The sequence below is a fragment of the Mirounga leonina genome, unplaced genomic scaffold (genome assembly GCF_011800145.1).
Source record: "Mirounga leonina isolate KUSES-001 unplaced genomic scaffold, KU_Mleo_1.0 Mir_125, whole genome shotgun sequence".
NCBI classification, from domain to species: Eukaryota; Metazoa; Chordata; class Mammalia; order Carnivora; family Phocidae; genus Mirounga; species Mirounga leonina.
The window spans coordinates 24,236,301-24,249,811 of NW_023270305.1; the positions used below are offsets into that span (position 1 = coordinate 24,236,301).

Below are 13,511 nucleotides of genomic sequence, written 5' to 3' on the forward strand. Positions count from 1 at the left end.
TCAGGTTGAATAAGTATTGCAGATTTGAGAAATTGGAAAAACATTTGAATGATAACAAAGAAAATTTGCTTAAAAATTGGCTTGTAACTAGAGTGACCATATTATTTATCACCCAAATTGGGATGTATGAAAGGAGCGCTATTATTAATTACGCCAGGAAAACAGGACCAAACCACAACTGTCCTGGGTAAGCTGGGAGGTACAGTCACCTACTTCTCAAGAGACGCTGAGCCTTCAGCATCGGGACGAGGACCACTGCCATTCTTCCTCAGCACTAAGCTAACCTGGGAGGATTAGCAGCTCTCCTGGGATACGACCACATAGCGCTGTCTGCCAGGGTCTGTCCTGGGAGAGCAGGACACCCCCGTGAGGCGTTCCCCCCTCACAGAGGCTCCCGTTATTCCTCTGTAGGCAGAGACCTTACAACTTGCTGCATCACTGTAAAGACCCTGAATGGAGCACGTACTCCTTGCTGGATGTGCGAGGGCCACACTGGGGTAAGGAGGCAGGCAGGCTGCATGAGCCGCACTCCTGTTCTTCCAGAAATGGCTGCTCCATGGTGTGGAGGCCCTCCAAGAACACAGCTCAGGCCCTATTCTTCAGCACTTTATCTTTCCAGTTCTTCCTCCCAGACAAGCCAACGGATAAAACTGATGTTGTTGTTCTTCTGCAGCTCAGCCTTCCTCTAGAGCTCCGTCCTTTTCAAGTCCTTGCACGTGAATTATTTCATTCCTACCACAATCTTGTGACTGCAGGTGACCACTGACAGGGTCTCTGGATTGACTGTCACAGTAATCTGCTCCTTTTGCCTCATTCCTCTGCTGTGCTATCAGTCCCTGTATATATTCCTGCCACACTGACAATTCTGAAGTAATTTTTCTTTGCTTCTATGGTAGCTATCTGGGAAGATAAAAGGCTGAGTCCTAAATTCATTTTAGGTCACAAAAATGGCAGTGGTAACAGAAGCTTGTTCCTAGTTAGTCTCAATTATTGTCAACTGTCTCATAATTTGTATGACCAACAGAAGAAACTTCTAGGCCTCTTTAGAGTCCTAAGGCCTTTGATATTAATTTTAAAAAAATACATTGCTATAATATAAACCAACATAGTTTTGAGGTCCTACCGTTTAAGCAACACATTTATGAAACTTGGATTAACACTCTGAGTCCTAGTCACAATAGTTGGTTATTTACTAGGATTAGGTTATGTTCCTCAAAAGAGTCTGCATCAAATTCTAAAATTTCTGGACTACGTGTGGCATTATCAGGCAAATGGACTTACACTGACACTTGTCTTTTGGTCTACTTAAATATGATTTTTGGACCTAGTGCAAATCCATGCAAAATTTTTAGCAATTTATTTTCCAACCAAAAAAATACCAAGGCAAATGAAGTACTGATGTGTCCCAAAGAAACAGAAAACTTACTGGTGTAGATGCAGGTAAGAGAAGCTATTAATGAAGAGGAAGAGGATACTGAAGAAAGCAAAAGAGAGTAAAAATGCCTGGAACAGTAGGAAGTCAAGCACGGAGAACGGAAGCCGCTTAATCCTACAACATTCGCTTTCTCTGCTGCAAAGCCACACTCTGTGCACACTTGGCAGGGCCTCGAGCAGTCAGTTTGCTTTCCACCAAACACCAAGAAGCCTGCAAGTCAGGTGACACAAGCAGGGTTTTGTTTGTTTGTTTGTTTTTAAATAACTTGGGTTGCATACACAGCTTTTAGAAAATGTTCAAGTTGGGTTACTGTGGCTAATGTGTAATCTCATTTTTACTGGCTCACAAGTCAACAAGAAGAGGTACCGTGACCCTCAACTTTAAGAAACTCCAGAACTTTCACAAATTGCTTCTTGTAATACCTGATCAAATAAGTTTTTTTTTTTTTAAAGATTTTATTTTTAAAGTAATCTCTACACTTAGTGTGGGGCTTGAACTCACGACCCCAAAATCAGGAGTTGCACGCTCCACCAACTGAGCCAGCCAGGTGCCCCTAAATAATCGGTCTCTATTATCTGAGACGGTTGTCCTCTTGAGGTTTAGAGATGGTTACTGATACAGCAGTGAGGAAAAGGACCTCCTTCTTCACAACCAGAACATTAGTATGAACAAGATGATGATGGATATTGCAGCCTGATACATATATCTTGGAAGTCATTGTAGTTTTGTCATTTTGCAATGGACTTCTTTTTGTCTAATATATCAGGTATATAAAAATCCATGAGTTCATTATGATACTAAATGGGTCACTTTAGTTAACTCATTCTAGCAATATTAGAGGGTAAGAAAAAACAAAATGAATAGGTACTTTCTTAAATCCAGTGCCTGTCAAAATTTAATGTGCACATGAATCTCCTGGAGATCTTGTTAAAATGCAGATTCTGATTCAGTAGATCTAAGGTGGGCCTGAAATTCTGCATTTCTAATGAGCTCCAAGGTGATCCCTATTAATAAGGCCTAATCCCTTATAACTTTAACCTTCCTTGTCTTGGTTAGGATCACCACTCTGGAGATAATAAGGTAGTCATGGTCTCCATAGGTTGAAAGCTGTGAATTTTCAGCAACACCATTGAGTCAGATTGCGTTTTCTATTCTTTGAGAGTATCATGAGGGTTCCTTTAAAAATAAGGAGAGGATAAAGGTTTTAGATGTAGTATTGTAACAGCTTACATATGACCTAATTTTTTTCCTTTGCATGCATTTTAGTAATAGGTAAAAAGATACACAAAGGCTTACCATAGCATAAGAAAATGAGATAACCGGAATTCAGAAGTAATTCCCATGTTGGGGGAGGGAAGTTTGAAAAATTATCCATTTTTAATAGAGGTCATGGGTTATCAATTGGAGGTTTTAAAACTTAAGATACAGAACGTGTTGTTCCAAGCAGAGAAATGATGGCAGTTGCATTGAGCTATAATAATGTTTGGGTCTGCTGGGAATAGTAAGTCACAATCAGTAGGTAAGTTGATTGACTTCATTCATTCATTCATTCATGCAGCTATTCAATAAATACTTATTGAGCGAGCACCTGTTATATAAAAAGATCTATGCTAGGTGTTGAAGAGATACAAAGATAAATCAGCCCAGACGTTGCATTCAAATTTATAACCTAGTACACAGGAAAGTGTCTGACTATATAGAGATAAAGGACAAACACTTATGGTAAATAGAACTTCAAAAAATCATTTTAATTACCCATAAGACTCCTACAAGAACCTTAGGTAAACTTTAATACCTCTGATAGCATGGTAGAAAGTAACAGAGACATGGTTTTATTTATTTTTTTAGTTTTTTTAAAAGATTTTATTTATTTATTTGACAGAGAGAGTGAGCACAAGCAAGGGGGGCAGCACAGGGAGAGGGAGAAGCAGGCTCTCTGCTGAGCAGGGAGCCCAATGTGGGACTCGATCCCAGGTCGCTGGAATCATGACCTGAGCCAAAGGCAGACACTTAACTGATGAGCGACCCAGGTGCCCTGGGATGTGGTTTTAATTCAGCAACATCTTTAGTAAGTATTTGAAAGCATTTGCATCATGAAAACCAGGCTTATGTATCTTGTGAACAGTATTTCTCTATATTTTTTATTTTTATTTTTTTTAAAGTAGGCTCCATACCCAGCATGGAGCCCAATGCGGGGCTTGAACTAACAACCCTGAGATCAAGACCTGAGCTGAGATCAAGAGTCTGATGCTTAACCAACTGAGCCACCCAGGTGCCCCAACTCAATACTTTATTAATAGAAAATATAAGCTTTTGATTGATCCTACAAACTCTTCTTTGACTTTCTTAAAACTAAAGGAAGCTTCCTCTAAGTATTGAAATTTATTTCCATGATTTTACATTCTTTTCCAGCAATCCTAGACTATGATAGACATTATGCTGGCATCAAAATTTACCATATGGTAGTCTGTATCCTTGCCTAGGCATTGCCTCTGTCTAGGCACCAACTCAAAAGGTCTAGAGTTATTTTTTAAAAACTATCATTATAAAATCGGAGGGGGAGATGAATCATGATAGACGATGGACTATGAGAAACAGACTGAGTGTTCTGGAGGGGAGGGGGTGGGAGGATGGGTTGGCCTGGTGATGGGTGTTAAGGAGGGTACGTTCTGCATGGAGCACTGGGTGTTATACACAAACAATGAATCATGGAATACTGCATCAAAAACTAATGATGTAATGTATGGTGATTAATATAACAATAAAAAATTTTTTAAAAAAGAAAACACACACATACACACAAAACAAAAAACTATCATTATAGCAAAAGTTCTCAGAAGCCAACTTAAAGAAGCTCCCACTGGCCCAAGATGGGATAATTTGAACATCAGAGAGAACTATCATTGCAAAGGATTGAACATATCAAATATATAAGATCCATGAGTTTGTAATGATGCCTACGTTCCCCTAAAACCTTCATTGTTCATTCTTGGAGGTTGCTAAGATACCAACTTATCACTCTGAGTATTGACAAACAAGGGAAATAATCACACCTTTATCTTACTGTATTTTACAGTAGCCAGAGTCTGTGAGGGTAGGTTCTTCTTCATAGAATTCAAATTAATAAATGCAGAAGAAATAATAGAATTTGAAAATCACCATCTTTTAACCCTAATGAAATACTAGACCTAGGCAATTATCATCAATGAAGGCTAAAGCCATCAAGTAAAAAGGTTGACCAGGAAACTCATAGTGGAGAGGATCAAACTAAGCTCCTGAAGCCACTTATCTATTTCAAGATGATCAAAAGTGGGACAAGCTGACATAAGCCTAATGATGTTGACGCAAGAAGACATGTATAGCATTACATATGAAATATTCTTGCCTGAAAAACTGAACCTGAAATGATCGAGTTTCTAGACACAAATACCAATTTACTGGAAATATAGGTGAAAGAACAAGTTAAATGACACACAGGAAGCAATCAGCCGCAATGATTTCTAGAACACAGTAGTATTCAAAGTGTGTTTCTTGGACCAGCAGCTTCAGCATTAACCGGGCAAATGTTAGAAATGCAAATTCTTGGGGCCCTAACCCGGACCTATGGAATCAGAAACTCTGGGGGTGGGCCCAGAAAACTGTATCTTAATAAGACCTCCAGGGGGGTTGATGCATGCTCAAGTTTGAGAACTATGGGTCTAAAAAACTAATGCTAAAAAAAATTTTTTAAAGGGATACTGGAAGGGGGCCTCTTAAAGAATAAAAGACTCAAAAAACATAAAAACAAAATTAAATCAAGTGCCATGGGGAGTTACACCACTGCTATCCAGCAAACTCATTTAACCCAGTTTAAAAATGGTCACAGGAATCACCAGTAGGATGGCAAAAGGAACACTGAGTTTACACAAGCTTTTAATTCATAAGGAATTAATAATTTGGAATGGAATTCAAATGGAAATTTGAAAAAAAAGCCATGGATTACGTTTCCCATATTCTGTGACTTTCTTCCTTTCCTTCCATCTTTAGCTCTTTAAGGCGATCCCTGAGCTATTTAGAAGAAAAGAAGAAATTGACAAGTATGTTGGAAAATGTTACTTACGTTATGTTTATGACAGAAATTAAGAGCTTGAAGTGTTTGCCATAATACACTTTTGATCACTCCATCAGCAACTCTGGGGGAAAGAAAATTAAAAAGGAAATGAAAACTCCTAAGATGGGGGGGGGTCAGGAGAGGGAGCTGGGACCAGAAAGGGAGTGGGTAGGGCTTGCCGTGGCCAACAAACATGGTGAAAAGGGTGTGCTGGAGATAGTTTTTTGAATGTGTTCATGAAAATTGCTTTACTGTGTAGTTTTCATTATAGATACATAATTTTCTTTCATAATTTGAAAATTTTAGATCTGTAGAAATGGCATATGCTTATCACAAAAATCCAAGCAGTATCGCAAAGTAAAGGAATAGAAAGTGTTGACTCAAAACTTGCTACCCCAAACTTCTTGCTGTAGTGTAAGTGGCTTTCTCTTCCGGCACCTCTGTTTCTTTCCCTCTCTCTGCCTCTCTCTCTGCATTTACTTTTTTTTCCTCTGCATTTACTTTTTAACTTTAGCTTTTTTTTTTAGAGAGGGGGAGAGAGAGCAGGATTGGGAGAGGGGTAGAGGGAGAGGAAAGAGTCTTAAGCAGCTCCGTGCCCAGCACAGAGCCCAATGTGGGGCTCAATCTCATGACCCTGAGATCATGATCTGAGCCGAAATCGAGAGTCGGATGTTTAACAGACTGAGCCACACAGGTGCCCCTTTAATTTTAGATCAATGCATTCATATGGCTCAAAATTTGAAGAGTATAAAAGTATATTCATGAAGAACTCTTTCTCATACCTGGCTAGTCACACATTTCATTCTCTGCAACTACTCCCCCCTCTTTCAGGAAGCTTGTATGCATAGAGGTACAAATACCAATGCTTTCACATCTATTTCATGGTCTTATTATATGGATATGTCATAATTTACTTACTTAGTTCCCATTGGTGAGCAATTAGGTTGACTCAATTTTATTCCTAGAAACAACATTTCAATGAATATCTGTAATCGTCCATCCTACCGCAGTTGTGCAATTATCTTTTTAAGGCAAGTTCTAGAAGTGGGATTTCTAGGACCAATGGTAGGCACATGTTACATTTGGATCCTGCAGATACGACCTTCAGATAGACCTAAAACCTGGTTTTGCAGGAAGAAAGGCATACTTGAAGACTGACTTCCAGCAGTTATGGTGGTAAACACACTCGAGTACATGCTGTAATTGTGTAACAGTTTCTTACACCTGGTGAGCAGGCAGGTACACAGCCAGGGGAGGCCAGAAGGAACACATGTCCCATAAGAATGAGAGGCTGGGTGCTTCTTGTCCCTGTAGGATCCTGGAAATACTGGAAGGTATTTTCCATTGCAGAACTGGGGATCTGGGCAACTCACATTTTGTCTGGGAGTAGTCTACTTTGTGTAACCATCTCTATAAATTATAGCAATTACACTCCCTTTAACTTTCTGTTGATATCTTTCCATGGCTCACATCACTGTCCCATGATGGCGACTTCAGTTGCATATTGCCCACCGAACATCTGTGCATTCAAGTCCCTATCTCCTCATTGTCTTGCCAACACCCAGTTTTGCCAATGTTATGTTTGCCAAAATGTGGTTAAACTAAAAAGATAGCTCATTTTGGTTTTCATTGGCATTTCATTAACTATTAGTGACTTTTGTTTTCACATGATTATTGGACATTACATGTCTTCTTTTCAGTATTTCCTGTTCATGGCCTTTATGTCTTTTTTGACTGGCCTGTTTACCCTTTGTAAAATTGATTCATGGGCGCCTGGGTGGCTCAGTTGGTTAAGTGACTGCCTTCGGCTTGGGTCCTGGGATCGAGCCCCGCATCGGGCTCCCTGCTCGGCAGGAAGCCTGCTTCTCCCTCTCCCACTCCCCCTGCTTGTGTTCCCTTTCTCGCTGTCTCTCTGTCAAATAAATAAATAAAATCTTAAAAAAAAATAAAACAAAATTGATTCATGAAGACTCAATATATACTGGAGTCTGCATTTGTGCTGCAAATATTTTTACCCATGTGTTGTTTGTTTCTCAACCCTCTTCATGGGGATGGGGTGGCTGTTTGCAGAGTTTCGAAAATCTGAGACACAAGATGTCTTTTGCAGTCTACTGTAAGACTTTTTTATTTAAAAAGTTTAAAGTGATCGAATATTCCAAACATACCCATTACTTGGCCTTAATGTTTTATCATACTTGGAAATTTAAATCGTATGTTTAGATCACTTTTAAAAACTAAACTCATCCTGCAGCTGTTGTGGGTCTTACAGAGGGATGGGACAGCCTCTGTATGACTCAGGCATCGAACCAGCTACAAGACCTCACCATGCAAAGCTGTGGTACATGCCGAGAAAGAGCAACAAGTGCATGGAGGTATTTTTCTCAGGGCAGTTTTCTAACTTCAGGTGACAGTTATGACAGCACATTCTTGATAAGTCCATGGTCTGGTGGCGGCCTTTTGACTCCAACTCTTCTAATTAAGTATTATTAATATTGTGAAAGCCCCTAATTCTCAATATTAAATCCCATTCTGCTGGAAGTGTCTAGAGCCATTTCTATTTCCTGCACTGAATTTTTTTTTTTAAGGTTGTTTTTCTTTTATTTATTTGACAGAGAGACAGCGAGAGAGGGAACACAAGCAGGGGGAGTGGGAGAGGGAGAAGCAGACTTCCCGCTGAGCAGGGAGCCTGACGCGGGGCTCGATCCCAGGACCCTGGGATCATGACCTGAGCTGAAGGCAGACTCTTAACCAACTGAGCCACGCAGGTGCCCCCTACACTGAATTCTGATATAAGCTGATCTTTCTCCCCTCTTTGCCTAGAGCCATGCTGGAGACAACACTGCTTAAAGGTTTTTATAAGAGACAGGAAGAATAGTACAGCCATTTTGAGCCCTATGAGGCAGGGTTCAAATCCCATCTGCACTGCTTCCAAGTTTTAGAAGCCCAGGCAAGTTATTTGTGCCTGCAGTTTTCCTCATGTGTAAAAATGGAACAATGCCACTTAAGTTTATTAGGAAGACTATCTCCTAAGAGTCTGGGCTTTCATATCTCCATAGGTTTAGGATGAGGGTCTGAGATCAGGTGAGGCCAGTGACCCTGTAGGAAGAAGAGCCCCAAGAGAACAGCAAGAGGCCCCAAGGTGAGAAGGAACGGGGAGGGTAGAAGAAACAATTAGGAGGCCAGTGTGGCCAAAATGAGTGAAGTTGGTGAGGCTGTTAGATCTCTAACCACCAAGGGCCTTAGAGATCTGGGTAAGTAGTTTGGATTTTACTCTAAGCCTAGAGGAAAGTCATTGAAAGGACTCAAGAAGGCAAGTGGCGTAATATGGAGAGTGGATTTCTGTGGGCAGAATGGAGACAGGGAGGTTGATGAGGGGGGCAGATTTAATAATGCAGGTGAGATCTGGTGATGTTGGTCAGAGAGGTGGCGGTGGAGGGAAGGGAAATGGACTTCAGGCCTTGCAAGGGCCTGCAAGAGAAACACGTAGACACGGAATGCTGGGCGGGGTCTAAGCACCGCAGGGACGGGGTATCAAGTCCTGGAATCGGGAAACAAGATAGGGGCGAGGGTTCAGAGACTGGTGGAACTGAGGTTCCTAGCGCTGATAACATGGATCCGGGCACGAATGAATGCCGTAGCAAAGTCCCGAGCTCTTGCTGTGGAAGGGGAACTTTTGTTTCGTGGCTTCTCATGGGAACGGGTCATGGCTCTGCTCGAAACAGAACAGCTTCGACTCCGAGAAGGCAGGTTCCATTGTAGGCAACACAGCGTATGTACAAAATACCAGCTACAAACACATACCACCGATCTTACAAAGAGAAGATAGTTATCAGAAAGACAGATTCGCACAGGGCTCATTCCAGAAAGATAGAGGATTGCAACATGATTCAGCCACAGGCAGCATGTTTCAAAGTGCTTTGAGGTGAAATAAAACCTTCAGAAGAAGTCAGCTGACACTCAGTGTTTAAATATTATAGGCTGGGTGAGGGCAGAGACAACTACTACAAGGCACAGTGAAGGCCTGAGAGCAAAAACTAGACATCCTAGCTCAAGACTGAAGAAGGGTGTCTCGAGGTGGGAATGCCGACTTGATTGCTGGGGGACTGGCTCTCTCCGTCACTCAGAGGGGTCCTGCTGGGGACATCAGGACTCATCAGCTTTGCTTTAATTCCTTATATAACTTCACAGGGGGAAAACCTGAGTTCACTGTCAGTACCCGAGACTAAGTGAGTCCTCAGTCAACCCTTGCTATCCGAGACTACAAGCCCATCTCGACTCCAGTCTGCCATCCCCTTCACACCACCACTTCGGTTAACCTCCTCCCCTTCTGTCTCCTCCTGTATTCCCACAGATACTTCACCCCGGCCCCACTGGTTTCCACCATTTCCTGAGCATGCCCGGCTTCTTTGCGCCTCCAGATCTTTGTGTTCATTGTTCATTCTCCTCCCCTCCCTGTGCTTTCCTTCCATTCAGGGACTTTGTCTCGTTGACTACCGTGCCTCTGGGGCCTCGATGGTACCTGGTATCTAGTAGGTACTTAACTAAGCTTGTTTCTCTGGCACTCTTGGAAATTTTATAAACTAGCACCCTGTCCTAAGTCCCTTTCTGCTTACACCAGCTGGAGTGAATTCTGTTGTTGAACCCTGACCGGTTCAGAATACGCTACCAGAAGCGGATGTGGGCCACAGACTAAGGCCTTGGGAATTGGGGATTGGCTATCTGATTTAATTGGGTTTAAAGGCAGGAGAACCTGATTACCATTAGTGACTGGACTAGCTGGTAGATGGGTACCGAGATCAAACAGTTGTTAAATCATCACCTGTGGTCATCTGGAATAAAATGCCTATTCAAGGCAAGCCTTTGCCTGACTGAGTGTGACAGAATAATACGGGAAACATAAATAATACAAGAAAAGTGGGGGGGGGTTGGCTCTAACTTCATGAGAAATTTTTATAAAGGACAGAGATAGGGCTTTAATATCTTCATTCAACGCAGTTAGGAAACCAGAAGTTTCAGTGCTTGCACTAAAAGAACCCGTTATTGCTTGTATCTTTGGGACTCACTTCATGGATCTATAAGAATAACATGAAATGACTGAAGAATCAAACACGGAGAATAATCCTGCAGGATGCTAAGTGACAACATAGATATAACTTATGTGAGGTTAATTAATTTCTCAGTTACAATTAACTGAGAAAGAGCTACCTATACTTCAAGAATTGAAATGTGGCACTCAGGAGTATTCATATAATTAAGAGCACCCCAACTTCCTACCAAACATCCTGTCTCAGGCAAACTAGCCCCCAAACTCGTATGATGAGGCTGGTTTTGCCTTGACGAGAACCCTCTAATGTTCTCACTTGAGGTAGCTGTGTTGCATGGGGATGCCAGTTCTTCTCAGACCTTGAGAGGTCCCTAAACCTTAACTAAAGTCAGAGTTCAGCATATCCCACGGGGCCTATTACAAAGTCAAACAGAGGAAAAGGTTTACACAGCAAAAGAACTATAAGATATTGCTAATTTACAATGGGGAATGCCTGTGAGCATGGATTTCACTGATGTAGGACCAGAGGGGAAGAATCAGAATTTTCAACTGGGCCGATTATAACAATACGGGCACACTTACTAGAGATTCCAGTTTCACCAGATGACCTGGAACAGCTAGGAATGAGTCTAGCTGATTGCCAAACTGGTTGACTGAAACCTGGCTAAAGGATTGCCTATGGCAATTGAAGTTGAACGCCAGAAACTCATTAGTAAAATGAGGAGGAGGAGATCCAAAGATCTGAGGCGACAGAGTGTTGGAGAGGATTTTTCACACGCAACGCTCTCATCTACCTCCCAACTGTGCCTCCTCAAAATCTGTAATGGCAGCGCCAAGCTGTGCTCTTCCCCAAATGCGTAGTGGGCTTCCGGTTTTCTGTTTTGGTCAAGCAGCAGCAGATGCCAGCCCTTCTACTGGGCTCTTCCTACCACAGTGTTCACTCCGTGGGCCAGTCAGCTGGCTCTTTCTCCATCTGCTAGTGTGTCTGTCTCAACTATCCAGCTAGGAGATGGAGAAATAATCTCAAGGTTGGATCTGTGGACCTACCAGGACTACCGTGAGATGGATTTGAGTCAAGATTGCATTCACCACCAGACTTAATGCTTCCTGCTCCCCATCCCCTCCAGACTGACTGCAGGGGCTTTCAAGGTCATTGGTGCTGGTTTTCCCTCAGAGACTTGTCCATTAATTCCTGAAAGATAGGGTATTTCTCTTTTTCTAGCGCCTGACTATCCTGGTAAATGGCTACAGACTACTTTGGGGGCAGGCTAAGAGGAAGAATTAAGAACAGATGTGTGATGTTATTGCAGGGCATTCCTCAAGGAAAGCCATCTTCCCTTTAGTCACAGGCCCTGGTTCTGTGAACTGGCTACTGTGGTGACTCAAGTTAAGCCTCTAGTCACCAGTTTTTATTGAAAAATAGAACCTTAGTGATCGTCCCATCTATTTTGGTTCGAGAGAAACTATGGTCAATTAAACCATTTTGATCATCACTGCGGCTCGTTGCCTGTTATCGCAATTCTGGAAATGAAAAACTACCACTTGGCCTCTTGTCCAGGGATCCCATGATCCCCACGGGAATCAGGAAGCCATTTCAAAGAAAGGATCGCCTCACTCCATTACCTGGGACATGACTCTTGTGCAACCCTCACCAATGTATTTCTTGGTACTCATGATTCATGGCCATCTTTCCAACAAACCACACCCTGTCTTACGGGAAATTTTCTATGAACAGTTAACTGAGAGAGAAATTCAAACCTTTTATACGTCAATTATACCTCAATAAAGCTAAAGTTAAAAAAAAAAAAAAAAAAGAAATTGAAGCCTGACTCGTGGATGTGCATAATGTGTTCCTATCAGCCAGAAGGGGAATGGACAGCTGTAGTTTTGTAAACCCGTTTGTAGTTTTCTAACACTATAACCGCTTGTAACTGTTCCTTTGTATTTCAGATTCCTCATTAGATCTTAGGCTTCTTGAAGGCAGGATTATTCCATTATACATCGTGCAACGGGAAGGAAAATCCTTCCTCTGGCAGGGAGGCAATTTCTATCCCATTACCAATGAACTTATCCATTGTATTTAGTGTAGAACACAGAAGGGTCTGAGAGAAAGGAGAATAGATCGTTTTAAGCTTAATCAGGTGATGCCAATTTTGGCTGCGTCACATACATGTAGTTTCTTGAGCAAATCCAACACAGTCTCAGTACTCAGTATGGATGCAGCTGTTGATCTGACAAGTGCTTTTTTCCCTATCCAAAATGTAGAGGACACCAAAGGCTTCATCTGGCAGAGGAAGCAGTACACTTTCACCATCTTAGTGTGAAATCAGCTCTTCTTAATGATATAAGTTAGTCCTCGGGTCTCTTGATCATCAGCTCACCATCCCACAGCTCACCCACACGTCCCCTCTGTTGATTGCCTCATATCCACACACCAGTTAATTCTCCAAACTGAATTTACCCTAATAAACAATGGCTCAAATAGGGTTGGTATGTATGCGGTCTGGTTGTTTACCTCTGTTTGCTATTCGCTGGTTTTACATTCTCTTGGCTGTTATTTAAGTAGGTTTTAGGAAGGGAGTGAAGGTAGATGGGTGTTTTAAATTAATCACTGTTACGTGGAAGCACCCAGCATTTCATAAAAAGACTGGCGTGTTTTGCACTGTTTCTAGTTGCATTCCCCTATGTAGATCCAAGTCTCAGGGTGGACCCAAAGCCCGTGTATACACTGGCATTGCTAAATACATTTACAAGACTTAAAAGAGTGGAAAGTAGGTAGTTCAGCAATCCCTGTGGGGGCACCTGGCTGGCTCAGTTGGAAGAGTGTGAGACTCGATCTCAGGGTCATGAGTTTGAGCCCCATGTTGGTTATAGGGATTACTTAAAAACAAAAACAAAAACAAAAACAAAAAAACAACTTAGATCCTTGTGGTTGCTAAATA

The 13,511-nt window shown here is 41.9% G+C and overlaps 1 protein-coding gene across 1 annotated transcript in view; it reads right to left on the reverse strand.

Moving 5' to 3' along the window:
* Positions 1-13,511, reverse strand: part of CDKL4 (cyclin dependent kinase like 4) — a 36,020-nt gene that overhangs the window by 13,371 nt on the left and 9,138 nt on the right. The window contains exon 3 of the mRNA XM_035000972.1: positions 5,535-5,607. Within this exon, the coding sequence (XP_034856863.1) occupies positions 5,535-5,607 (73 nt within the window). The remainder of the gene's footprint in view (positions 1-5,534; positions 5,608-13,511) is intronic.